We start from the raw sequence: 27,993 nt of genomic DNA on the forward strand, positions 1-27,993 counted from the left end.
CAGGTCAAGTTTATACTTGGAATGGGAGGGATTCTGGTTTATGTAAAATGTATAAGCCTTGCAAGTAACCTCATCCCAGTACACTGTATAATTTTGAGGATAATTTCAATTCAATCGAATGAATATATGATACCATGTTCTGTTATGCTTATAATGATCATCTAAAGGCTCAAAATCTGATTTCCATATTAGGTCGGATGCCGTGGAATCCAGGTCTGAAACTGTAGTATTAATTCTCAATGTTAGAAGAAACCCAATCAGTAGATTAGGTTTTGCAGGTCCTTCTCCTTGGTACCCTATCTCACAACTTTGCTCTATTCCAGGACCCACAAACCCTAACGTCTTCAAATTTCTTAACCAGTTAAAGATCATATTTGAGCAGACTATAATATCTTTGAGTCTTCTGATACAAATGATTTCATTGTTTTGCCAAATAAACTGGTTGCTCTTTTGGGTTTTTTGGCACACAGATCCGTCATTTGTTACCAGCCATAGCAAATTATAAGGTAACAAGAATAAATCTGTTTATTGGGTAATTTATAATTTGATTTATGGGACAGCAAGGAGATCTTGAAAGCTGGCGTTTTCACAACTGCATATGTTTGTTTCTAATTAAAATTTGATTTGTTGGAAATCTTTGATTTTTCATATAAAATAAATATTGAAATATCTTCCTACGACTAAAATGTTGATTATTCTTTGAAACAAACGTGGGAATCATTACTTGGATAAACTTCGTTAAAACCAAACATGGGGTTTGCAGCAAACCTGAAGGGGTAAAACGTTCAGAAATCATGTAAGCAAAAACTGATACGCTAGGTTAGCTTGAATGGATTAATTGTTCTGAGTTACACTTACACTCATACGCTAGGTTTGCTTGAATGGTCAGGAGAATAAACCCAGGTCCAACTAAAAGCCTGTATGGATTTTCTTTTTAGCATCTGATATCAAAAGTATGCAGTTAAGCAGGGGGAAGAGTCAGAAGAGATACTCTACAGCATTCTCAGCTCTCTCCACTTGGGTATTCTTCCTCTCAAGTATAGGAACATACATAAATAGGTAGGTTTATTATAAAGTAGTAGGGAATCACAATCACAATAATTCAAGTAGATGTTAACAACAACAACAATTACTTCAAGATTATTAAGGAAAAATTAATTGATACAAGATTATAAACAAACAAACTCATCTCCTCAGTTCATCAATAATTTCTTTTTCTTTCTTCCTCCTGTTCACCCTCACTCTCCAACCCACATGTTTTTATATCCTCCCAATTCTAGTAGGCTGGAAGTACAAGTGCAAATGTTTGCCGAGGTGGTCTTTCTTCAACACTATCCTATGGCTTCTAATGCGCGCCCCAGCATCTCACCCTCCAAAATTAGTCGTCTTCAACTGTCATAATGGTAGGTATCTGTCCATGATTTACAAAGTCAATTTTGTTTAATCTAACACAGCACAGGGCTTGCTCCGGCAGTTCCTCAGGTTTCTGGGCCTGTCAGTGTAATTGGGTTAGTGTTAAACAGAGTCAGCAAATCTACTTAAAAGTACTGGAAAGTAAGAAGATTGCTCGACTTGGATTAAGCTGAAACTAGACCAAAAATATTAACAGGAAAATATAAGATATATGAACAGGGGAAGGAAAATATTAGAACTCTCAAAAATCAACAGGAAAAAGTTGGAGGAAAACTCGAAAGAACAAATGAGGAAGAAAATAAATTAACCAACACCTCATTCAGCTTCATTTTGGAATCCAAGTACTTCAATTCAAGCGTAAATTGCTCAACAATGAACAAACTTCAGAATGTAGAAACTGTACCTGAATAGTTAAACCCAGGTCAACTACCCCTTCCTTCAAACGTTCTCTAAATGCTTCAAGACCTTTCCTTGATATGTAGCTGAATCGGTGTATATCCAGGTCTACCTCGAAGTAATTGGAACCCTGCATCAAGATAGGTGCAGGTTCAGAACTAATTTTACTAGTCAACCACACTCCACACTAAGGACATGAGTGAGAAGGTTACATAATGACATACTAGCATATTATTATGTGGTAGAGATTGAGGAAATAAACCGTGTATCACTTACCCCATTCAGATTGTCAACAACACTTCTATTCATTTATTCATTCATCTTTCAGTTTTTCTAGAATATTTATCATCTTGATATTAGCACGAGGAGAAAAACAGAGTTTACTATATACCCTGTAGAAATCGTGTTGAGGACGAGACAAGACCGGCTTTTCATTGTAAGCCTGTAAGAGCTTCCTCTCAGTAGAACCTAAGTGAAGGTCCTCTGGGTTAACCAATCCAGCCATGATTTTTAGTCTTTCTCTAAAAGGAACTGTAGATTCCTTGTGGAACCCTTTAACCTTTTCCATTTCATCATCGACAAATCTCTGTAGCAAAACAGATATTATCAATTAGATAAAATGATATTAACTGAAACAAAGCAGTAAGGATATCCAAAAAGGCTGAATGGAAATCCCAGATAGGCAATAGTAGTTTTCTTTTCCACTTCAAAGTTGTGATTACAGTTAATAACTCAATCCAAACAAATTATGTAATCTCAGGGAATTTCCATTTGAATTTAAGTTACTCTCTGAGTGAGACAGATTGGTTTCAACAGCAGAATGTACAATTCCAGTAGAGCAAAACTGCAAAGAACAAGAAATGTTACCTTGATGCAATTCTGAAAATGAGGTGAAATTTCTTTGTCAAAGTTCTCTGAAACTTTAAAATATAACACAAGGCTCATCCCTTCTCCATCACTATCGCCAAGAAACATGGCAGCAGGATAAGTAGGTATCTGTCCAAAAAAGAAGAATATATCATAAGAAACAATCAGGATGTAGGACATTCCATGTTGAATGTGCGTCCAGATTGCTAGCATCCCCAAACAGATAAGGTAAGGTTATTGAAAAAATTGAATGCTAACTATGTGTTCACCCCCAATAAATGTATAGTGATGATGACATGAGAGAGTAACAATATAATGACAACTACATGGTACCTGAATATTAATGATAAGGAGTGACGGTACTTTCTCATGTGCTTTCACTAAGGGGAGCTCAAGATGCTGGGCAATGTGATTTATCTTTCTTGAGCACACAAATAAATCAACACCAATTGGGATATAAGGACTAACGTCAGAAGCTGGGGATTTCCGTTTATCTCTGCATCACATAATGTCAAAGGTTCAGAAGGTTATGTCCTTCTGCAAGTAGGGAACCATAACCAAACAGAACCACCAGTACTTAATTGCAACCGTTTTGATGCTTGAGATGTAGATAAATGAAGCATATCAAAAAACATACTTGAAATAGTTTTCTCCACGAAGCTTAAAGACTGAAGGTGAGATAGAAGACCAGCATCCTGGCATTGGCTTCTCTCCCATTGAACATGGAACCAAAAGGCCTGCTCTGGGACGATACAAGAGTCTCTTTGAGGAACCTGCAAATAACAAATGCTTTCCAATATCATTAAAAAATAATAAATTAAACGTCTAGTATTCTTAAAATTTGAGAAGATCAAACTTTGACATTAAACTTACAAGCATAGCAGTTCCAATTAAAAGCAGATTTCAAGAGATTGGTTTTCTCATTTTCATTTCTTTTAATAGTTTGCCTTCATATTCATATTTCTATGTAGAAAAAATATAGAAGCCTTTTACGTTTAGACAGTTTGTAAGACTTTGATAGTACTTACAGAATTTACTCATCTCATCTCCATCATAGGATCTCCTCTTAAATGAAAGCTTGACAACTGCCGACTTCTTCCTTTGAGATTGTGGGCCTGGACTTAATGGAGGTTGATTCTTGTTATTGAAGCTGACACTGGTAATCAACAGAGGTAGACGAGACTTCAACGCGCCTTCTTGAATTTTTTCTTCATAATCTTGTTTATCCTCCTTGAGACCATTAAAACTTACACAAGGATCACCTAGTACTATATTTCTCTTTGTACAGACACCATTGGCCTTCCCTAAGTAAGAAAGCTCATAACCTTGGGTACTTACAACTGCAAATCGATCTGCTTCATTGTATTCCTCTTTGCTCACAGTTTTAGCTGCATCTATTTTCAGGTAACGTTCGTAGAATCCCTCATATTTACACCCAGTATCAACATAACATGATGCAGCCTCATACTGAAGCACTTGGGCATTTGAGATATTCCCAACTGTGTTTCCCACTGGAGGGAAACAATCTGTTGAGAAAGAAAGAACAATAAAATCATTTATTTTAGTTATAAAGAGAGAGCTAGAATTTAGCTTAGTATCAGTAGCATGATGGACAGCAACGGGCAGGAGGATAGCAGTGAACACCTCACAAACAAAATGACATCCAAAACTAGGAATGGCAATGCGGTGGATTAGACCGTAGCACTGCCCAGTCTTGCCCCCTATGGTTAGGTTATGATATGACCTCACCAGGCTAGATCCAGATGTCAGTTCTGAAAAATTGTGAAGCCATGCCCTCATTATCTCATAATATCAATAAAGCCCCATGCATGTTCATGAGGCAGTTCAGTTAGGACTGAGCAATATTAAGAGGGTAAGGTACAGTAGTTGGCAAAGCCTGCCCCCTGTTGCCAATCCAACTGTACAAGATATGTTTTACTGTATGTGAACCAATTTGCATATTTTCTGAAAGTTCACAACATGCAAGATACAAAGTGTTAAGATAATAGGAACATCCAATGGAACTTTTATTATATCATAAGGTATCCAACACGGAGCATTGAGGGTGTGTATGGTTTTGACATAGATTGATGATCCTTAATAGTCTTCAGCAACAGGTATCTATGATTTTGTTCTGGTAAACTTGAAATGACAGAAAGAGAAAGAGAGAGAGAGAGAGAGAGAGAGTAATTCTCTTACCTTCATGTACACTAATGAAGTCATCATCAGAGTCTGATTCAAGAATACTGACAGAATCATACCATGCATCTTCTTGGCATATTACTGCAAACACATACTCCTAAAATGAGTCCTACACATCAAAGGCACCACTTTGAGCTGGGAGAACATAATAACCTCCCCCCCTCAGTGGCATGTTATGAAACTAGAAGCATGAGCATGAAAATTTAACTACTCTAGTGTGGAAACAAATAGTATAAATTTTACATTCATTATCAGTAGACAAGGAAATACAAACAAACACATGAAGCAGAGAGCCACATCTTCATTTCCTAAGCACAGGATGGTTGAGATAAAGGCTAGCAATCTAAAGATTTAAATCAGCACAATATAATCCCTCCTAAATATAAATAACCATTGGAACTATTAGAAAAAGAGAGACTTTTTCAAATCATGGATAAGTACGATGTACCAAAAGATCAGAAAATTACCGTTCCCATCAAGACTTTGATGCCACTGCACTTGGGTGTGATGGAATGTCAAGTTGGAAACCTCAGATCTCCTACATGTGGTTGTTGCACCCTTGTCAAAACCCACATGAACAAATTCTCTGACAGAAAAATCTCTCACATGATCTCCTCCATCACTATTCCTTTTATTGGGTAAATCTGCACAAGCAGAAATCTTTCCTCGGTATTTGCAGGATCTATGGCGGTACCTCCCCCTGGGTCTAATTCTTTTATTTGGTACAGATACACAGCCACCCATTATGAATTCTTAGTTCAAATAATGAGTGACGTAACCTTCATGAGATGCCAACTTGTCTTAAAAGGTCTGAGATGGAGAACACAAAATAAGAAAAACAAGGGACCTTCCATTTATTACACAAGATAAGAACATAGAAGATCAAAATCAAAATCTTGTAAATGCCAAAATAAAGAAGCATTCAATCTGCCACAATGCAAGAAAACCAAAATTTCTTAGGAAGGTAATTGCAGCAATCAAGCCAGACTGGACAAGTTGGTAGTCCTATACAATGGTAGCCACTTACTCAGTTGTGCTGACATCCCTAACCAAATAACTAATCAAAAAGGCACTATTCCCCCCCCCCCCCCGACGGGGATGATGCTAGGAGGCAAAATTTAACCAAGCACAAAATCCAACTTAACACATTTGGTGGACCATATATTAATATTAATCCTTAATCAGGCAGAAAAATGTGTTGTAGATCAGTGCCCTCAAAATGTCTGATGATTAAAATTCCAAGCTAATAGGTAGGACATAAGTCCCCATTCCTGTTATTTGCTCCAAGTATGGGCTAATATCCATTTTACAGGTGATGAGAACCATAATTTTCTCTACCAGTAGAGTTAGGAAGGCATCAGGGTCCTTACGTGATCAGAAGAATTCAAGCAGTTTCCGAAGAAAATTAGCGAATCAAAACTGACAAAGCTAAGTTAAAGGTCTTCCAAATCAACAGAAACAGTTTGATTGACAGTAGTATAAAGGCAGAAAAGTGAATAGCATCGAATTTAACAGGATAAATAATTAATCATCAATGTTAAGCGTTACAATACCATAACACTGCAGTCATTGCCTGTTAGGTATATACTGGACAAGGCAAAAACTTCCTTTCTCAGTAAAACTTGGTTTGCATGGATTTTGAAACCTTAACATTTGTCCTGAATTGTCAAGCCAACAAATGTACATAATGAGATTTCTGAAATTCTTGCCCTTTATAGCTATGGCCATTCCTCAGTGGTTCAGATTTCCCATAAGGAAGCCAGTGTATGAAAATATTGGGTGCCTAAGACGAAAAACAGGTTCGCGTATTGGTGAAACACAGAGAAACGGCCCCAGGGGCTATGATCGATGAGTTGCTTATTGACGTGGTGGCGAACAAACCAAGAAAAAAGCGGATTTTAAGAAGGATGATCGCCAACTACTCTTCAAGTTCAACACAAACGACCACACCACAATCCAAAGGAAAAACAGGGGATGGGGAAAAAAATGCTTTGCGGAAAGCCCAAGACTTGTACCTTAAAGCATAAAAATAACGAAGTGGGATCCTTTCAGATCAACAAAATCTAACAGTAAAGCAAACCCGGGGCGTGGTAGCCTGGCACAGCGGGAATCAAACACACCCGATCCTTAAATCTAAATACTGTTCTTCGAGCCTGCATGTTTAGTAATTTATTTTTTTACTTTAATAGCTGCCAACATGTGTAGTTGTCTTTGTTAATCAATAAATCATCTTACAACCAATTTCTAAGTCATAAATATATCTCAAATTAAATCCTAACAGCCAGATGAAAGTGGGGCGGGGGGAAACATAATTTAAGATTGGATTTTAAATTTTACCGGCGGTCAACGGAATAATCTCAGAGGAGACAGTTGGCAATTTCAGATTAAATTCCAAGCGTGCACGACCCAATATTCATTCCTGGAATATAGTAGTGGGAAAACTCTAGTTTCCTCAAACGAAATATCTGGTGGGGGAAGTCCTGAATCGTTGCTCTGCATTTCAACCTGCAAGTAAGGAAAATATTAACACAATACAGGTCAAATGCTTGAATTTGAAAATGTAACTAAAATTTGATCGGAAGGACAAGCATAGAAATAGACAGAACCAGGGGAAGAACAAACGACGAATGGAGAGAAAATGCACGTTAAAATAATCAGATAAACGAAGAACACCTGAAGGTTGGCAACAAAACACACGAAAAAACGAAACAGATAAAAAGCGACGAGATTACCAATAGAAACAAACTCTGAATTTTCCATTAATGAATTTATAACGGATCAAAGATAAAATATAAGAAAGAAACAGACCTGAAACTGAATAAAGAGATGCGTTGTAGTATTGCATTGACGAAAAGTAGAAAGAAAAGGGCGTTGTTGCAGAAGAGATCGGACGGAAATTGTAGTTTCCGATCTTCTGCAACAACAACAACAAAGAATGTGGAGAAGGAGCAACAAACAAAGGCAATAACAACGATAATCAAAATCGAAACAGATTACAAAGAACCGAACCGTCGACGTCGGAGTGACTTTCCATCTCTACCTTTTAAACACATTTTCTGATGTGATCTTTAATTTTCTTCTCCCCTTATTTTCCCCGATATTTCGCGAGCGTTTACGAGACTTTTCTTCCTTCCACGTGTCATTTTTAATAGTTTTCCATGATCGATATAACTTCCTTGTCCTTAAAGACCAACCGGCTGAACCAAAACACAAATTTGGATTTCTCAAACCAGTCTAATTTCGCTTTCTTGATTAAAACCATCGAACCAACTCAATGTGAAACCATAATACAATTTTATTTTTTGATTAAATCATACTAATTAAGATGGATTAGTTGGTGTTTGGATTTATAATCAGATAGATTATTAGTACAAAAGTGATCCAATCAATCATGGGTGTAGAGAGACCCTACAACTGTAGGTCACAAAGAGGGAAACCAATACCAAACCCATTTGGCCTTTCATTAGTATTTTTTTGTAGGTATGCCATTAACATCCGACAGCATTGCTTTATTGACATTAATTAATGAGGGAAAGTGACCTTAAGTGGGGTCCTTATGCAACCCTACCATACTTGTAGTCCAAATTAATTAGATTTTAATATTTACTTATGAGAGAAGAAAAAAAATGAGATTTTGATATCTTTCTGGGGATTATATGGGTGATTTACTAAGATTTAGCATATATCTTATTTTTTCTATTCATGTTAGAATTCACAAGTCACTTTTGCAGTAGAAAAAGGGATAGAATAGTTAAAAATGTGTAACCGGATTGAAATAGGGTGAAGCAACCAAAAAATAGAAGAAAAAAAAATAGAATATGTAGATCTCACAAGTTAATTTTATATTTTTTTGAACAAAATATCGTCCAAAATTATGAGACTTCTCGAGACGGAAAAATTGGGTACCACATCAATAGTGAGACGCTAATTTAATAAAGTTTGTTTGTTCATTCTCCTACCCAATGAACCACACAAACTCAGCTCTCAAAATTTCATTAGAAATAATACAATTGTCTTGTCCCTTTTTACGCACCTTATTTTATTTCATCAAACCAATAGTCTCATAAGGTTTAACATCATTCTCACCTCTTGGTATTTGATTTTATATTTCCAATCAAAATTGATGAATGATAATCAAATTTATTATCATAAATTAAGAGAATTGTTTATTAAAAAAACACTTTCTACTTTTCAAAACTTTTTTTGTATGGCCTTTGATGATACTTTAATTAAAGCAAAAATATTGGTCTATTTTTTTAATTAAAAATATTATTCTATCTTACAGTAGGGTTATAGCATTAAAAAAAACAGAGCAGCTTCTACGGTTGATTGCTCTTCAAAAACCAAACATTTCAAAACACAAGAAAGAAAGAGAGAGCTTTGCATGGACTCTATGTAGTGAGTCTTAATCATTATTAAGTTAAATCATTAAGAGAACTTAATACACAGAAACGCAGTCATTAATTTATAATTCAATTCTTCTATTGGGAAAGATGAAAGAAGTGAGATAAATTATAAAACAACTATCGAAATTTTATATATATATATATATATTATCTTATTATATCTTGATCCACATTACCGATCTTAAAAGCAAGCTTTAATGAAACTTGTTAAAAAAGAAGAAAAATGTTGGATGACCAAGGCAAGCTAATAAAATTTGTAGAAGTCTTCCATACCAACGCGGTTTTGATTCATGCATCAACACTGCGTTAAATATTCACGCCAGAATTAAGGCAAGAATCTGCAATCCTTCTTGGTCTCTGAAAACATCTTATTAATGATTTGAGAACCATTCCACATTTGAATGAACAAATTAATTAAAAATAAAAGTTGATTTATACTATTTAATATTTCAAATTTTCAAGTTGAAATAAAAGCATTTAATGATTCAATGGATTATGATACTAAGATTTGCTATTTCAATTGTACATGCAATTAATGTTCTTCTAATTATTTGTACTATGCCCTCTCCCAGAAAAGCTCAGTTTAATGATAATTGCAGTTTACCTTGGAAGAGGTGATGCTGATGCTCTGGGTGAAAGAAACAAGAAAATGCAATACAGTCGAGGTGAACCTTCAAATTCACACTTTTCTGAGTAATAAAATTTATACATTAATTATTATTTTAAAATAATCTTAAGAGAAGTCTTAGGCTTTATATCTAGCATGATTCAATCAGAATTGATTGAAAAACAAGAATCCACATAGTCGACCCAATTTAGTTAGAAAAAACTTATTGTTGTTGACTTCTTGTTGTTTTTTCAATAGAACTTTAGAAGAGTTCTTCCTCTTATTGTAGTATTGATTACCACTTCAGCAAAATCAGGAAAGATGCATGCAAAACCTAACAAGGAGGAGATTACATGACAGACTCAAATGCCATACGTTGGGATTGGCAGCAAAATAACTCCCCCCACCCCACCCCCCAATGAAAATAAAATATTAAAAATAGCAAGCCAAACACATCGTCATTCATGACTCCCAACTGAATCCCATAGGAGAAAAAATGCTAATAATGCTAATTAATTAAGATGAGTTCCCACAACCATCAATTTTCAAGATGAGATAAACGTACGACAATATCATTTCCATGATTCTATGAAGTTCACTATCTGGGCTTCTCCATGGATAAATCCTCCATAACACTGGAGATTGAAACAGCTGGATGTTGCAGACATAGTTGCCCTTTTCTTCCCATTTCTGTTGACAGAAATGGCTCAACAGAAATGGCTCCAAAATCAACTGAACAAAAAGAAGATTTGAAGGGTGAAGGTGATCTATATCTGTATCTAACAGATCCCTTAGGATGTATTCAGTTGAAGGATGAATAGAAAGAAAAGGTACAAGTTCTGTAATGTTCTTATGGTGCCATGGAGGTCTATTCAATATCCTCATTGCCCTCATTATCAAACTTGATCTTCTTTGGAGCACACTGAATGTTGCCCACCTGTGTAATAATTGACAGCATGTAATCAGGCAGAAATACTTTGGAATCACTGAAATTCTAAGAGTTAAAATAAGCTTAATAGTGCTACACAATCAACCAAAACCTCTCAAAGCATTTATTTCTGTACCATCACCGATCAGACAGTCAGCATCTGGATGACTTTGACTGTTGATTACAATGTCTGCAGACCATCTAGGTTGTGACTAGGATAAGTTCACTTTTCTCTTTTTTATCCATAAGAGATAAGAGAACGGGCAAATTTCAGACTCATAAACGACAGATGGATTTAAAACATATTGAACCTATGCAACCTAACAAAATTAAGGTCTTGGACCTTGTTCAACCAATGGAAACTTAAATCCAGGTCACACAATCTTGCTGATACAAGAAAATTCCCCTGGAGTGAACTGTGAAACAGATAGCCGGAGCCAAATTGAGACTAGGGACCTCAAGCTTAAACACCAAGGGAAAGGCAACAGCTAGCAACAAAGGGGGGAAATAAAAATAGAAAAGCGGGGATGTCAGCGTATGACGTAGATTGGGGCCCAGAATGGTGGGAGCACTACACTGGAAAAGCTAACCACGGCTCCTCTTTTTTGAGTTTGTATTTTTCAAAGGAGGGTTTGTAGGAAGACAAGGAGTCAGCTAGACCTGTAAATGGATAGACGAAATCCGCCACTGAATTCGTATTCGTTTAAGGGTCTCCAAATCCAAAACTTTTATCCGGTTAGACTGAAAGGTTTTTTAAGAAAAATATATATATAATATGACTTGCATAAACCAGTTAACCCTAATGTTGAACACTTGAACTCCCCTAAAGGCTAAATTGGTAAATACCTATTATTGTAACCAGTTAATTCACTCAAACTCTAAATCCTTCAACCAAATTACCAAACACTCGTTCACTCATTCTTCGAGCTTGGGGAAACCCAAACGGCCAAACCCGAGTTCTCTTCCCCCTTCAACAAGCGGCAACCAGCATCTTTCTACTTCATCTTCTCCCTCTTCTTAGCTTCAACCCGTGCCTGCTCGTTGCAAGAAACAAGCCAAGTAATGTATATAAACGTTGAGAAGACCAAGCCTTTGTATCATGTGAATCATTTTTTCTCCCAATATTTCTTCTACTCCTAAAAAAAGGTATCCGGCTGGTAAGATTCTTCAAGAATGATATCATCCACTAAACGCAAATCGGACTAACAAAAGGTCTATATCTAGCAGGTTAGTTTTCTTTTATTTCTTCTTCTTCTTCCTCCTTTCTCATTTCCTCTTTTGTGAATTGGGTTTCTTGAGTTTTGGATTTGCAGGGTATTCTCTTATTTTTCCTTTCTCATTTATCATTTCAATTCTATAGTTCTCTATTATCATTTGGGTTTCTTCAATTTTGAATTTCACTCACTTTCTCTTCTGTGATTTGGGTTCCTTGAGTTTTGAATTTTTGGGGCTTTCTCTTATTTCTTCTTTTTTTCCCTCTCACATTTCATTTCTTAGTTCTCTATTGTCACTTGATTCTTTAATTTTGAAATTCTAAGGTTCTTTATTTTGTTTCTATAATTCTCTATTGTCAATTATGTGTCTTGAATTTTGAATTTCTAGGGTTCTCTTATATCGACTTCCACTCGACATCACCAGAGTCCAATTCCGGTAATCATAAATCAGAAATTGAAATCAACAATTAGAAACCGAATACTTTACCGGATCGGATAATTATCAGATATCCATAAAATTTTCGGATTCGAATTCGGAAATCTTCTATAAATGTCAGTCAGATATTGGATTGTATTCTGATACTAAATTTGCTTGTCGGATTCGAATTTGGATAGTGGTGTATCCAAGCGGACTCCAATCATTACAGGTCTACACTCAGCTATATTATTTCTCTATTTGTTTTGTTCCTATCCTGAGAGTCTAGCTAAATTGGAGGTTTATGTTATTTTTTCAGGTTTTCTAAATTACCAAGTAAATTTTAGCACCAAGCAAAGATGTAATGGATGGTAATATTTTTGTGTATTTATTTATATCTCATACAAGGGCAGTTCATGATAATATAAAAAGGGATTCTTACGATATCTGGGCATTCATATTCAATTCCAGCAGCCTCTATCCTTTTTCTCCGCTTCTGGCTTTGTTTCAGGATCCTTTCGACCAACTTTTTATGTTCTTCCAGTGTTCTTTCCTGAACATATATAAAAATATCATTAGCACAGGAACAATAGTCCTTCCAATGTTCTTTCCTGAACAGATACAAAAATAACATTAGCACAGGAACAATACGTAACCTTAAATAAAGCACATTGTGGTATTCATGGCTACGTACCTTGTTATGATGCTTTCGCTCAATCTGCACCCAGTTTAATGGCTTATATATGCGATTAGCTCCATTCCACCTGCAAAAGATGACAACAGAATCAGATACCTGACCATCAAAGCGACCATATGTATAATCGAGCAATTTAATATTTGTAAGGTTACTAGTGGTTTCCAACAAGTTTGCTAAAACAGAATGAAATTTTTAAAAATTGAGTTTTTTATAAGTTGTTTTCCAGGAACCCCTGCCCATTTGTACCTGTAAACCTGCAGAGCCAGCCATCCATTCTAGCCCTAATCAAACCCTAGAACTCACTCATAATTCCCCTCCACTGATCCCTGTTACAGACCCATTAAACCAGTAAAACCCAAGTTCTCAATTAAACCCTAACCAACCCTGAAACGGCTACTACTGTTTCCTTAGGTTTTAACTATCAGAATCCTTTGTCTTTTTAAGGAAACCTTCCCCCTTACAGTGCCTACTCTCAACCTAAAGCTTGACCCCAAACTCCCTCTCAAACCCCATTGCAGGCCATCGCAGCATTCCCTCAACTACCTTAACTTTTAGGAACTCACATCTGGTCATAGAATTCATTACAACTCACACTGGACCTTCCCCCCAGATGGCCAGACCTGTACAGCATTTCCTTAAAGCTCCATCCCCATCTCATCATTGTGCACCCTAAAAAGGCACCTTTTACTTTGACACCTGAAACCCTAGTTGGTTCAGATTTTTACTTAGATCTTGGCAGATTTGGCCCTGGTCGATCCCTTCAGTCCAGGGCTACATATAACCCGTAACCACAATGTTCAAAGCTTACATTATGTAGATTAATCCATACTGAACTTAAACTTGATTACTTATCAAATACAGATAATTCCTGTACCATCAGAAGAAATGGAAAAACAATGAAGGCGGCAAACTTTCCATGTACTAAACCCTGGGTGCTAAAACCTGGTTTTAGGTTTTGCCATGGGCCCAAAAAAGAGACGAAGTTCCAGAAATAAAGAAGCAGTGGCAGTTCTGCAATTACTTCATCAGAACCTCTTATGATTTATGGATGAATACAATGTCAGGGAGAATAAGTGATAAGTGATAAGTTTAACAAGAGGACAACACTGGAAATATCGAAGCCAAAAAAACAAAATGAACTCCTTACAACTTCGGATGAACACGCTCTGGAGGAACAAGGTCCACTTGCAACAGGTGTTCAAACATTAGGTAGTTATGCATACTTTCAGCCACAATTTTGGCCACCTGCAGGTAATATCAGGAATATTACAACAATGACAATAAATACTAGGGAAAACAAAGAATAACAAAAATAGTTGAATTAAGTAAAACCTCAGGAGACTCAAATTCAATGAACCCAAAGTGCTTTGATTTTCCTGTCTGTCGAATGCCAAACCAAAAGAAAGTCAATATTCTATAACAAACAAAAAATTGGAAGCATGAGAATTTGAAATAGTGAACCTGCGCTGGTAATGTCATATGTTTACGCATCATTTGTAAGAAAGAAACATCTTTGCGGGTGTCTTAGGTTGCATGAATGTGAAAAAACCAACTTAACCTCTTTCTTATGGTACATTATAATTTATATAAATTATAAAAATAATAATAAATAAATAAAGAACAAAGAAAACATCCTGCATGTTCTTGTCTTCTCATAAAACAGGCAAGGTACTACATTTTTTTTCCTTCAACTTTAAATTTGCAAAAATACATCTGATCCTAAGTAGTGGATTTCCTCGCCCTATAACTGTTTCAACTGATCAACTCTGAGTATGGTTTCCCCTCTCTCTGACAGCCTTCCAATGTTACTCATATTTAACAAGAAGCATTCATGAGTTCACCTTTAAATTAATATCTTGGTTAGAGTGAACAATCTACTCAAACATTAATAGCGGAGACTTAAGCATTCCAGCATATCTTCAGCAGAAATTTAGATAGACGGAGACCCTCATTCCATTGTTTTACTTGCATTATCTTGAAAATTAAATTCTGTTGATCCTTGTACAGAGTTGAAAATCCTACAATCCTCCACTTTTATTCTTTCTCTTAATCCTTTCTTGCCCCTTACTTTTGACAGTGGAACTTTGTATCGTAATAGGAAACTACAGGATAGGCAGAGTCGGCAGACTCCTAAAACCCCAATAAGGCTTCTTTTTTGTGGGTTTGGCTTTCTTGCACCCCCCCCCTTCCCGGGCCAGCACTTTTTTTTGGGGAGGGGGGAGAGGGTTTGGTGGGTTGGGGATTGGGGGACACATGAATTTATAACCTCTTACTTATGAGCCGTTTGCCTTTGCCAACTAAGCCAATCCTTTAGGAATTCCCCCCACAGTTGGGGAAATGTATTCCCTGTTGAATGCAGAAAATTTTTAAAAAACATATAGCTTAGTATCATACTGAAGCCTAGAACACATGTCAATATCTTTGGAATCAAATTTTAACCTTGTACAGTGAAGAATAGGCATCACCCCCGAACTAAAGTAGCCTAACAGCTTAAAGATATAAAATTTTGTTTTTACAGCGCTTGTGAATTTTCTCAATTTTTCTTAGTCATCTTTAACACGTGATGTGATTGAAAGTACAATTGCATACATTAGTGTTGTTTCCTGAGGCCTTTCTTAGATGTTAAAAAGTCCTTAAAAATGAAGCATCTCATAGTAGCTTTATTGTCAATACTCACAAACTGAACAGATTCTTTCACAGTATATGAACATTTGGATACAAAAAATATCTACAATTTTCTACCACATAGCCTAATAGATATGACACGAGATAATTAAAAATGATGCACCACCTAACACAAACAGTCATATAAGCATTCCCTCATACCTACAAAAGTTTTTATCAAATGAAGATGGGCAGATTGGCAGACATTTTCTTATACCCAATTTTGGTAATAGAAAATTATCAAACCACATGATATCAATGGAATTGCATATCCACATAACAACACAAGCCATAAATCATGTAAGATTTCTACCATTAAAATGTACCAATTGTTCAACAGATAATTAAAGGATAACGTTAGGGATGACAATTTTGAAGAGATATAGAACCTTCTTATTCCGTGCAATCCTTAACCTCTTGATCGTACCGAACTGCTTAAAAAATCCTGCAAAAATAATTATCAAGTCAGGAAGCAATAGAAACAACAGACATCAAGCACACCACATAAAATCAAAGCTCCAAGACTTGCAATATTTCAACAAAACATTAAACATTTCTGCAATTGCCAACCCCCTTAACTGAAACATCATATGAATCAGTGAAACCCAACAAAGACAGTCTTTCAATTGAAATTTTAAATTTAGGTCAGTTCGTTTCGGAAACTTGCTCAACTCTGTGTGAAAAAAATTCACTGTTCAGTCAATTTTTTGGTTACTTCAGTATTCCGCTCATTTTTCAGTCACATTGGCCTCCTGCACCTAGAACTGGCCAAGCAATAGAAAGGAGACACACACACAGATGAATCGGTGAAATTCCAGTAATTTGCTCATCTCGGTCTTATCAGACAGCATAAGACGCAACATAGTGCTAAATCAAATAAAGAAAGAAACAGAACTGTACCTTCCATTTCCTTCTCATAGAACCCATGAGGTATCCGACCAATATATAAGACCTTGGCATTATTATCAGCAGGTACTTCCTGAACAGGCAATTTCCGCCCAGGACCACCTTCTAATGGCTTCATATTTTAAATGGAGAAAAATCAACAATAATAATAGTAGTAGTTTAGAATCAACGAAACAAAACAGAAAATTTCTCCAATATGGAATAAAACCCGCATACCAAGAAATCAGCATCTTCAATTTTGTGACTAGAAACTTGTAGCTTAGAAGAAACCTTCTTTAATTTCTTCACCATATCCTTCTTTATTTTGGCACGCATCTTCCTGCAACCAATTTACAAGTGAAACGAGCTTTACAGTCTTTGACGTGAAGTTACTCGCGGGATACAGCAAAAAGAACATTAAGATTTAGGAGGAAAGTAGGGGATACAATTTTCATGAGTGATATAATCAAAACCTACAATAGAAACCAACCATCGGCACAGGAAGTAGAGGAGGGCATAGAAAAAACACGATAAGCAAACGAACTCAAATATATGAGAATATGCACTTACCTTTCTTTTCCTATTAACGTCTCTCTTCTTCTTCACTATAAGTTCTTCTACAGTTCCAAGTTCCAACAAACGAGTTAGCACTTAGCAGGCAACGGAAAAGATAATCGTTTCAAGAGTTGAGAAGGAAAAGGCGCTAGAAACCAAACCGCCTTCGGAATTTTGATCGACCGAACAATTAAACAAATCGTTTCAAGAGTTAGGGATTCGGATTTTGTTTGCAGACGCGCGGTAACTCCCGCGCATGCACAATAACGCGACACGCGTATCCTTATCCAACGGCTAGGATCGAATATAGGTTTTTAGTCGAATCATTTTAAGAAAAATTACGTGATTAGCCTCTTTTTTTTTTTTTTTTTTTTTTCTTTCCTTTACAAAAACTAACCTCTCAATGTTTCACTCAATAAAACTTACTAAAACTTAATTTGAATTTACAAAACTAACTAAAATAGTGATTTTTTTTTTTTAATCATTGGCAAAAGACCAATGTTTTTATGTAAGAAACAATAATTTGAACCATCTAAGTTAAGTGCGCAGCCCTGCCTATATTGATTATGTAACCTGAGGATGTGATCAAGGTGCGCATGAGATGCCCAGATTAACCTCATATTTCTTTAAAAATCAAATTTGAACCAACTTTTGATGATCTAAAACTCAAATAACTCAGTAGAAGCCAAAGCGAGGGATCCATTTGATGATCTATTAAGTGTTTCTAGTTCAAAAACACCAGAAACAGAGTTCTTATGTTTAGAATGCCAAATTCCACGAATGTCCTTCTCTAAATTGTTTTTACTTAAACATGGCACAAGCATCAAAATTCAAAACTATTTGTTGAAGTAGAAGTTTTTTCAAAAGTGGGCTTTTGTAAATTTGAAGCCCGTGACAGGCCCAAGCCCAACCGTGTTGGGGGCAATATCACAAGAGATATGAAATTTCCTCATGTTTAAAAGCCCATCGCATGCTTGGGCCATGACACAAGAAGCCCATATATCCTAAAATAATAATTTCCCTTTTTTTGCTCCCGGCCAAAAATTGACACCAGACACCACTCACCAGCAGCACCGATCAATCACCGATCAATCGGGTTGCTATCACACTGTTACTACCAACAATTGGGAACCTAATCTTGGCGTTGATGTGCTGCTTACTGTTTAAGTGACGTTCTTGTATTTTTGTGTTTTAGTTTTTTTCAAGTCGTTTGTTTGGACACAAATTACTTATATATTCAATTCTCATAAATGAGATTCCAATGCCTTTCACCAACCAGAGAAAGTTCAACATTGAGATTTTATTTTAAGATTCTTCAGATCGACCGGTTTGAATTCAGACCAAGTCGGACCAAAACCTTTTTTTTTTTTTTTTTTTTTTTTTTTTGGTCTATGTCGGACCAAAACTGAGTTAGCCAAACAGGCATGACTAGCCCACCTTGCAGTCCTGTTAAATTCTAAGGCTCTTTATCAGATGTACAACACAAACATAAAGTGATTGAGAAAAGGGAATAATGGACCACATTACCGGAAAAAAGTAGTTCAATTATTACACCAAGGTCCATCATGGAACCCTTCATTCACTTTTTGAATATCTAAATTACATTCTGGTGGGAAATCTGTCACACTTATCCATGCATACATATCCCATCATTTAGGTAACAAAATAAACTATCATTCCACATGATTTCCAACCAACCCTCTTTAATCTTGCCTAGAGAGAAATTATTTTTAAGCATAGGCTTTATGGTTCCTTGGATGAAAATCACAAAGAATATGAAAAAGCTAACCAACAAGGCAACAAACCATGTTATCTGAAGATCCTTGATTGGATATGGCATTCTTAGCTATCTATATATGGAAAGATTTGATGTATGTATGTACAAATTTGGGAAATATTCACTAGGCTCAGTTTGTGTTGACATTCAAAATATATGACTAACAACTATCTTTTGTTGATTTCAAATTGAATTCAAAGTTTTAAATATTGGGTTCAACTTCAACTCGATCCAAATGAGACAAGATGTGACAAATGTTGTGGTGAAAACTTATTTTCACAATGCAAAATATTTCAATTAGCTTCAAGGCCTAAACGTGTTTGGATGTCAGTTTTTCGATATTAGCTAATGTCAGTTAAACATGAGTGTTATTCAAAAAATTTAGTTATTATAAACGACTAATTAAAGGTTATAAACTGGTGGAAGTATTCCATTGGTTTTCATGGCATTTTTTTTGTATAATGTCATTTTAGTCCGAATCGTGTCTCTAACCGATGAGCACTTTGTGCTTCTCCAACGACTATTGCAATGAATTATAAGAAGCCCACAGGGTTAGGAGTGATAGAAATTTTTTTAATATTTTATTATTTTTTACTTGTAGGTCCCACATAATATGTAATTGTAATGCAGTCGAAGTATAGAGTACTCCCGTCAAGAAATTAATCCACACTCGATTCTATACTCATTGTCTCTAAAAGATCAAATGAAGCTATAAAATGACTAAGTTGTATTCAGTTCTTCTACCTTTGAGTTAATTTTGCCAACCACCATAACCGGAATTGAAAACCTAGACCTTGAAGCTTGCTTTAATACTCGAGGGGCAAATGCGACATGGCAGATATTAGGTTAGAAAGTGACGATGCGTTTGGTTCTTGAGCATCTTCTGGTTTCCCTACCATCCACGTGAAATGCACATGGTTTCCGGATTTCATATTTTTGTTAAGAATGCGCGTGATAGTAAAATACAAACCAGATTACCAAAACAAAACAAAACAAAACAAAATTATCAACCGGAAAGCATACCATAGTGCTTGATAAGTCTGCTCACCTGTACGGCTAAGATTGAGCAATCAAACTTTTTCCTTTTAGTCCTAACAATGGGCCCATTAGATCTACCCATTTGTCTCATATCTAGTAGGTTTTACTACTCGCGGTACGAATCCGTGGGGACCACTTAATTAATGTTTTTGTGTTTTTTTTTGGGTAGAACTTACTTAATGTTTTCCATACTTTAATACTCCGTTTGGTTGCCAGCTGAAATAGTGAATTTACACTTACTTTTCCCATTTGGGCCCTTGAATTATACATTGATTTATTCTCATTTACTCACGAGTACCAAGTAAGTGGGGGCATCGAGAGGATTCCATTTATAAAAGCCCTTTTCTCATAATTGGTGTAAAAGAAAAAAAATTCACTATCTGCGCTGAGATTGTCTCATTTTGTTTGACCTTTATATTAATCCGAAGGTCATCCAAACAGTGGGCATGTGATCAATTAAAGAAGGATCTTTTATTCGTCAGGGTATAAATTTGTAATCGTGCCTTATTTTTAGGATGGTGAGAATGAAATCTTGCGTTGATCTCGATTATTTTTATTTTATCTTTAGCTACGCTGGTTGAACACACCGAGCAAAGAAAAAGAAAAAAAAAAAACTCAATGGGAATTAGCGCTTTTAACCGCTCTACTAAGCCACCATTGATTTTAAACTCCTCAGCTTTTTAATACTGAAAATGTAATGTCATCCGCAAGGGTCGAACCCAAGACCTCTCCATTGAGAAGTATGGATGTTTACCGCTCAACCAACCCTGCATTGGCAGCAACTCAATGTTGTTCATTAATTGTCCTGCACTAGAGTTGAGCCCATAAATTTGTGTGCTTTACATTTTGCAAATATATATTTTATTGATATTTTTTATTAGTGGTTTAACTGATATTTTTCTTGTTATAATTTATAGTGATACTTTCTCTTAATAGACATTTATAGCTTTATATGTAAACCGTAGAGAACCATTAAAATTGGTTGCTCATTGATGTTTTTATTTGAAGCTATGATTCACCAAATAATAAATCAAATTAACTTTTAGTCATGTGTATGTCATAATTATGATTGAGGATACTCGTTTGTTTCCAATGTGGCCTAAATTTAAGATAACTAACTTGAATTTTTGTTTTAAGAAATTATTTTTACTCAAAAAAATGCAAAATAACAATACTTAAATGATGGAAAAACATCATCTGCTGTGCACGTAGTGTACTACCACGAAGTGACACGTATAATATACCGAATAGAAGGCTAATATTAAAAGATTGATTTCAAGTGGGAAAAACTCAGATTTGAGACTCATTTACCATATACCCGTCCATTTTTAAAAAACCCAGTCCAAAGACTCCTCAACTCCTCCCATTGATTCTTGAGTCAACACTTCCACCTGTGGTGCCCACGATTTCACCAACAGTCATCTGTTTCTAGTCCGATCAAGAAACCCATCCGACATCAAAGTTTTGAGATCGAAATCATCCGTCGCGGACGATGAAGATTGTTGGTCATTCTCCGACAAAGGACATTGCACCACCCACAATAATCACCAACGACTCCTCTCATGCCCTTCGGCTAGCTATCTTTGCCATCTACTTCACTGGGAAAAGTCCCCTGCTTCCGAAGCTCAACAACATAAAATTGTAAAAAAAAAAAAAAAACAACTAATTGATTCATATGGTATAAAAAATAAAACCCTCATTTTCCCTCCCATTAGCGGCTTCTTCCATGATCTCTGCTGAGACATCTTAGATCTTAGCGACGACATTTTTTCAGGGCCACTGTTTTAAAGTCCAAGGGTTGGGTACAACATCACCTAATCTTACGAAACAAGTAAGAGTAGATCATGTTGGTATTGAAATTCAACAACAGTAATTTAAAACTTGAAACTCAATATAAAAAATAGAGATAATCCGTATTCCTTTTGAGAAATATAAATGAAACAAAAAACCCATACATCTAAACTAAACAAAAAACCCAAGTGAAAGTGTTGACTTGAGAATCAGTGGGAGGTGTTGAGAAGTTTTTGGATTGGGTTTTTAAAAAATGGACAGGTATATGGTAAATGAGTCTCAAATTTGAGTTTTTTTCTACTTGAAATTAATTTTTTAATTTTAGCATTTTATTCGGTATATTACACGTGTCGCTTCGTGGTGGTGCATTGATGTGCATAGTAGAAGATGTTTTTCCTAAAGGACTATGTATCTTATAAGAACCATTTGAAATACATAAATCCAACAACTATTGACTGGAAAGTAACCAAGAGGTCTCACGTGCCAAAGCTCTTGCCTTCATTGAGATGGAGTCTACTAGTAATTTTGCTTCCTTTTAACATACTCAAAGTAGCATGAATGAAACATTGTCAACAGATCTTTGATACTCTAAATAATCGGAACTACCTCATATGGGGTAGAAATAGACAGGTTTTGCACCACTTGGGACACCTGCATGCTATCATTTTCCATCCGAATTAATCCTAATACATTAAACCTAATATAGCTGCAAGTGTAAAGGACAAAAGAAAAATGCTTAGAATGCAACACTACCAACTGAGGGGCACCCCTAGATTTCCTAATGCTAATTTTTGGTCCACCATTTGATGCATCAAGTCAAACAACTTTGAATGCATCATGAAGGAACATTATTCTATTAACCACCCTCCCCCTTCCAAAAAAAAAAAAAAAAAAAAATCTTATTGGTATTGTTTGTAAAAAAAAAAAAAGTTTCACAAAATTTCAAAACATGGTTTATTTAATTTCATGGAATAAACAAAATTAATAGACAAATTCATTGATTTAAGAAGCCTTATTTACTTACATGACATTTTACTTTTCTCATTCCATAATAGTGCCTTGCGTTAATGGACCAAAGGAAAACAGATGCGACTCTGCCAATTTAAGGACATCCATCCTTCAAGTTCCTGATGGTAATTCCCAATCCAGCACTTGAAGCATTGGACGAAAAGTTTAAACCATTAAGAGAGAGAGGAAAAAAAAAAAAAAAAAAAAAAAGTATTCTTTTAACATGACTAGACAGGAAAATGGTTTGGATCTTCCGAGAATGATTGGAAATCATTCTCGGAAGTTCCGTTCCATTGCTCCAATGGTTTGGATCCGATATTTTATAGATGGCTCTAAATCATTCGTATCGCTTGGAACTTAAAGTCATATGCCCCATGTTAAAGTCAAAACGTCACGCATTTGTAGGCTTTTTCAAGTTCCAACAACGCCGTTTACAAAAAAAAAAAAAAAAAAAAAAAAACCACCAATTAGTATATCTACTCGTAGCGTATTAATTAAAATGCAGCATTCTGCGTAACAGCTTTTCCATTTTATTGTCATGGTTGGATTTTTTTTTTTTTTTTGGTAGTAGTCATGGTTGGACTTCATGATGTTGAACGGTTGAGCCTGACCAGGCGCAAATACGGACGAATCACTACATTACAATAAAGTCTGCTAAAATACGCTACATCCCTCCATCAACATTGGATTTCGCGATCATGACTTTATGCTTAAAAGCACACTTCATCTTAGTGGGCCATGGTTGGATCTAACGGTTCTCAACATGCAAACGTGAATTTATTAGGATTGTGTCCTGATCTTCACCGTTCGAGGATCGTCTCTATTGAGCTTAGAAAACTTCGCCTCATCTAGTCAAAGATCCACTGCTGGCGCATCTTAGACTCAAGTAATTGATTTTTTATATATATTTATTTATTTATTTATTACACATATTCAAAATATTGACTCGGAGGCCGCATAAAAAAGTGGGTGACGTGCGGGTGACCCTCAAAATAATAAAAATTTAAGTATTAATGCTCAATTACAAAGTACGAGTAAAACTAAATGTTACTGCAAAGAAGTTCAATTTGAGCATTCATTAGCTCAATACAAAATATGGATTCAATAATGCCCTAATATTAAATTATGTTATAATAAAAAAAAGAAAAACAATAGGCTTTTTTCTTTTTAAACTAAAATTCATACTAACTTACGTACAAATCGACTACATCTTCATAGGATAATTTTATAATTGTTTTTTTTTTTATCACAAATATATTAAATTATTAATTTTATATTATGAGATATTCGTCTTTGTCAACTATTGAATTGTGTGTTCGTTACAAAAAAATAAAAATAATAATAATTGTATTACGTTTGAACTTAGCTTAATTGATTTTTTTTTCATGTGCATTTTTTATATATTTCTATGTACCATTAAATAAAAATCAAAGCTTTTATTTTGAAAATTTGATAATTTCATTACAGTTGAACATAATGAAACTCATAGCTAAAATTTCAGGTTGAATAGGTCTAGTCGGGTTGGGCTTGACCGTTTGTGGCTCAACTCTAACCCAGTCCGGCCCTAAAAACTACTTAATTTATTATCCGAATTGAAAATTAAAGCCTAAGGCCCTAAACACCACTTCGGTTAAAAAAAAAAAGAAAAAAAAAGGAAACATAAATTAGAGAATAAGAGGATTAATTAAAAGTTGGAATAAAAAATGTTATTTTGAGATTTGACCAAAAAAGAAAAAAAAAAGACAAGGTAAACGTTTTAGCGTATCGTTGGATTTGCTGACGCTTGACATGTCACTACCGAGAAAGTGAGCGGACCAGCCGCAGCGGTGATTTCGGTATCGGAGAAATCCCGGCTCCCGAGTGATGTGCAGGAATTCACGAAGCACGAGGGAGAGAAACTTTTATGGCTGGCTGGTGACATAAATTGAGGTAGAGACGTAGAGTTCGATTTCTCTTCTCTTCTCTCTCTCTCTGATGAGAACGCTCAAACACAACGCAGCGAGATAGAAATGATTAATTAAAACAGGAACTTGCTCCCTATTTACCTTTTTTGGCAGCACTTTTATTTTTTATTTCTTATATTTTTAATTCTCTCCGTCTCTCCAATGCCTAAAGGGGGGATCACAATTCCCAGGTTCCCTCCACATCCCTATTGTCCGGATTTGCAGTAGAAAACTCGCATTTCCCCCAAAATTTTATTTTGTGATTTGCCACGTGTATGCTATTGTCCATGGATCGAGCAACCAAGTTGCAGGTCTAAGAGCTTCTCCTTTTCAGTCCACTTCGTCCATTCTCTTTCATATCTTTCCCCATGTGAAAGGTAAAAGAAAGCAATGATCTATCTGTTACATGTTTATTCAATCACGACAAATCTCATAAATCGGAACGACGACGATCTCGACTGCTACTTGATCTTCCACTGCTGTTCTACTGTTCGATTATCGTTTCTCAATTTTTACGAAACCTTCTGGCCCTGGCTTCGTCTTCCTTCTATAATTCTGATCGAGGGTTTCAAAATTCGACCGTTGTTTATTGAGATCCTTCTCGTTCCGAATTCGTCTGATCTACGAGGTGAATTCGGGAGACTTAGTTTTGGATCCGATCAAGGAAGTGGCAGCGCCGAACGATGGCGCTGTTCAGAAGGTTGTTCTATCGGAAGCCGCCAGATCGGCTTCTGGAGATCTCCGAGAGGGTTTACGGTATGTTTTCCTCCCTCTTTTTTTTCCCCCCGCTTATTCCTGTTAGTACGATCTGGAAATCTTATCAGCTGGGGAGAATTATGTTGCATTTCAGAGGGAATTTGTTAGTAGTTTCTGCTAAATTAAGAACTCCTTGATTTACACTCTTAACAAGTAGATAATCCCTTTCCACATTGCCTCTAATTCCATTGTATATTACCTGTACCATTACTAATCCCGAATTTCCCCCTCCTAATAAATTTAACTTGTTGAAATTTGTGTTGTCCCGTGATAAGGAGATGCAAATTGTTTTTCAACGGAACTATTCCCCCCCCCCCCCCTGCGGCTTGATTTGTTATTAATAATTTGGGGAAGAATCAGATATTTCTTTGTATTCGGTCATGCCTCATCCTACTCTCTCTCCTGATATCCATGTTTACTTGCAAATTTGAAGAGGTTCGGGGAATTCTCCATTTATTTGGAGTATGCTAGCAAGGGCATCAGAAGAATTGAAGTATTCTACCCCTTCGTCCTTGCGTGTGCTGTTGTTGTGTAATTTGGTTCTGAGAGCTGTCATGGTATTTGGAAGGGTTCTGTTCATACTGTGATGAAGCCCATACTATCCTCAAAGTGAAGCTTCGGTGATTTCAGTGAATTTTCTTGCTGCATTGTCGATGCTGCACGTCTCTCTTGACAATATCTGCTGTTCACCTCTAGCTTATTTTGATGATTTTTCTGCATGGTTGCTGAATGCTTCAATCTATGGTATATGTAGAATGGATGCAAAGTTATTTTGTAGCTAAGTAAATTAGCCTTCGTGGTCAACCCCTGGAGGCTATTATTCTGTTCTTCTGCATTGTTGTGTCAGAAGAAACTGAAGCTCTCCTGCTCTCTGTCTGTCTCTCTCAAAATGTAGCAGTTAGTGACATTCTTGTTTTCTTCACTGTGTTAGAATCTGGCAACTGTTTACCCTCCGTCTGTCTGTCTCTCTCAAAATGTGGCAGTTAGTAGGGGTTTGTTTGAAAAGTATAGGGCGGTCGTGATTTACCAGGAGGAGATGAATGGCTGAACTACTTATAGTCAGGCCTTCTCTTAAATTTTTTAGGATAATTGAATCTCTTTAGATTAGGAAAACTTCTGAAATCTAGGATAAGGATGAATCTTCTCTTCTCCAATGGTGAAAAGAATCGAGGTTCACTAATCTAATCCCTCTGGCTTTGGAGTTCAGTCCAACCTTGAATAAAGATATATAATCTCTTCACTATGTGTGAAGTTAAACTTGGTCCTTGGTTGAATGCCACTTTTATAATTTCCTTTTTTTTGTGTGGATATCTTTTTCCATTTCACCAGGAATTATTACCACCAGTCTCAAGATTAGGCAATAGCTTTTAGCAAAACTTTAGTTCGGTGGGTGACTCTCCGAACTACCCCTTCAATAGGTGCTAGTTATTTGTGTTTACCAGAATGTGTTTCAGTAGAAGAACAAAATCACTTACCACAGAAGGAAAACCATAATCTTCATCTTGGAATTAGGCATTTCTGCATTTCAGACTCCTAGGGATCAGGCTTTTTCCATTTCTTCCCTCACAATATATTAACCAATTTCTGTTGTAGATTGCCATTCCATTTGATTATTTATATGCATAAATCATAATTAATTGTAATGGATCATGATTTAGCATTTCCAAAATTCTAATTGTCATTAATTTTGGTGCAGTTTTTGACTGTTGCTTCTCCACGGATGTTTTGGGAGAGGATGAGTACAGAGTTTACTTGGGGGGGATTGTGGCGCAGCTACAAGACCATTATCCTGATGCTTCTTTCATGGTGTTCAACTTTAGAGAGGGAGAAAGGAGAAGCCAAATATCGGATATATTGACACAGTATGACATGACTGTCATGGACTACCCTAGGCAATATGAGGGGTGTCCTTTGTTACCATTGGAGATGATCTATCACTTCCTGCGGTCAAGTGAGAGCTGGTTGTCACTGGAAGGACAACAGAATGTGTTGCTGATGCACTGTGAGAGAGGAGGATGGCCTGTGCTTGCCTTTATGCTTGCAGGTCTTCTGCTATATAGAAAACAGTATACCGGGGAGCAGAAGACTCTTGATATGATTTACAAGCAAGCTCCTAGGGAGCTCCTTCATCTCCTGTCTCCTTTGAACCCCCAACCTTCCCAAGTGAGATATCTCCAGTACATCTCAAGAAGGAATCTTGGTTCTGATTGGCCACCAGTTGATTCACCTTTGAATTTGGATTGTCTTGTTCTCAGAGTAATTCCCATGTTTGATGGAGAAAGGGGTTGCAGGCCAGTTGTTCGTGTTTATGGTCAGGACCCCTCAACTTTGAGTAATAGGAGTTCAAAGATTCTCTTTTCAAGTGGAAAAACAAAGAAATATGTTCGACACTACCGGCAGGTAATCCTGAGTACCCAGTCCCACATCTGAA

At 36.2% G+C, this 27,993-nt stretch overlaps 3 protein-coding genes across 6 annotated transcripts in view; 1 reads left to right on the plus strand and 2 right to left on the minus strand.

Annotated features, from left to right (window-relative positions):
• Positions 1-914: 914 nt before the first annotated feature.
• Positions 915-7,974, minus strand: LOC149020221 (uncharacterized). Of its 4 annotated transcripts, none has more exons than XM_089148322.1 (11): positions 7,888-7,974; positions 7,216-7,383; positions 5,346-5,688; positions 4,876-4,959; positions 3,705-4,202; positions 3,314-3,449; positions 3,010-3,172; positions 2,677-2,805; positions 2,201-2,395; positions 1,817-1,939; positions 916-1,492 (listed from the first exon to the last, which is right to left on the minus strand). In XM_089148322.1, the coding sequence occupies exons 3-11, from the start codon at positions 5,620-5,622 to the stop codon at positions 1,379-1,381; spliced, it is 1,719 nt and encodes a 572-aa protein (XP_089004448.1). In that variant the 5' UTR covers positions 5,623-5,688; positions 7,216-7,383; positions 7,888-7,974; the 3' UTR covers positions 916-1,378. The 4 variants fall into 4 exon arrangements, with proteins under 4 accessions (XP_089004450.1, XP_089004448.1, XP_089004446.1 ...); XM_089148320.1 differs by lacking the exon at positions 7,888-7,974 and adding an exon at positions 7,687-7,881; XM_089148324.1 differs by lacking the exons at positions 7,216-7,383; positions 7,888-7,974 and adding an exon at positions 6,432-6,873 and having other exon boundaries at positions 915-1,492.
• A 1,946-nt stretch (positions 7,975-9,920) lies between these two features.
• Positions 9,921-17,426, minus strand: LOC149020222 (putative RNA-binding protein C1827.05c). The gene is made up of 9 exons (XM_089148325.1): positions 17,265-17,426; positions 16,932-17,034; positions 16,710-16,827; positions 16,199-16,254; positions 14,478-14,525; positions 14,293-14,390; positions 13,143-13,212; positions 12,891-13,001; positions 9,921-10,828 (listed from the first exon to the last, which is right to left on the minus strand). The coding sequence occupies exons 2-9, from the start codon at positions 17,028-17,030 to the stop codon at positions 10,760-10,762; spliced, it is 669 nt and encodes a 222-aa protein (XP_089004451.1). The 5' UTR covers positions 17,031-17,034; positions 17,265-17,426; the 3' UTR covers positions 9,921-10,759.
• A 7,387-nt stretch (positions 17,427-24,813) lies between these two features.
• LOC149020223 (formin-like protein 20) overlaps positions 24,814-27,993 on the plus strand; it is a 45,022-nt gene continuing 41,842 nt past the window's right edge. Inside the window, 2 exon segments of the mRNA XM_089148326.1 lie at positions 24,814-25,562; positions 27,259-27,962. Coding sequence (XP_089004452.1) covers positions 25,490-25,562; positions 27,259-27,962 — 777 coding nt within the window. The 5' untranslated portion in view covers positions 24,814-25,489.

Source organism: Hakea prostrata, chromosome 3 (genome assembly GCF_041222555.1).
Source record: "Hakea prostrata isolate BN-2017 chromosome 3, UWA_Hpros_2, whole genome shotgun sequence".
Classification (NCBI taxonomy): Eukaryota; Viridiplantae; Streptophyta; class Magnoliopsida; order Proteales; family Proteaceae; genus Hakea; species Hakea prostrata.

Bases quoted from the DNA above. Each gene is read 5' to 3' on its own strand.
- LOC149020222 (XM_089148325.1), bottom strand. From the start codon at position 17,030: ATGCGTGCCAAAATAAAGAAGGATATGGTGAAGAAATTAAAGAAGGTT. The intron at 14,391-14,477 runs GTTTTACTTAAT...TATTACCTGCAG, and splicing joins TTGAATTTGAGTCTCCTGAG to GTGGCCAAAATTGTGGCTGA. The intron at 13,002-13,142 runs GTACGTAGCCAT...ATATATGTTCAG, and splicing joins AGCGAAAGCATCATAACAAG to GAAAGAACACTGGAAGAACA.
- LOC149020221 (XM_089148324.1), bottom strand. From the start codon at position 5,622: ATGGGTGGCTGTGTATCTGTACCAAATAAAAGAATTAGACCCAGGGGG. The intron at 3,450-3,704 runs GTAAGTACTATC...TGTTATTTGCAG, and splicing joins AGATGAGATGAGTAAATTCT to GTTCCTCAAAGAGACTCTTG. The intron at 1,493-1,816 runs GTACAGTTTCTA...TTACACTGACAG, and splicing joins ACCTGGGTTTAACTATTCAG to GCCCAGAAACCTGAGGAACT.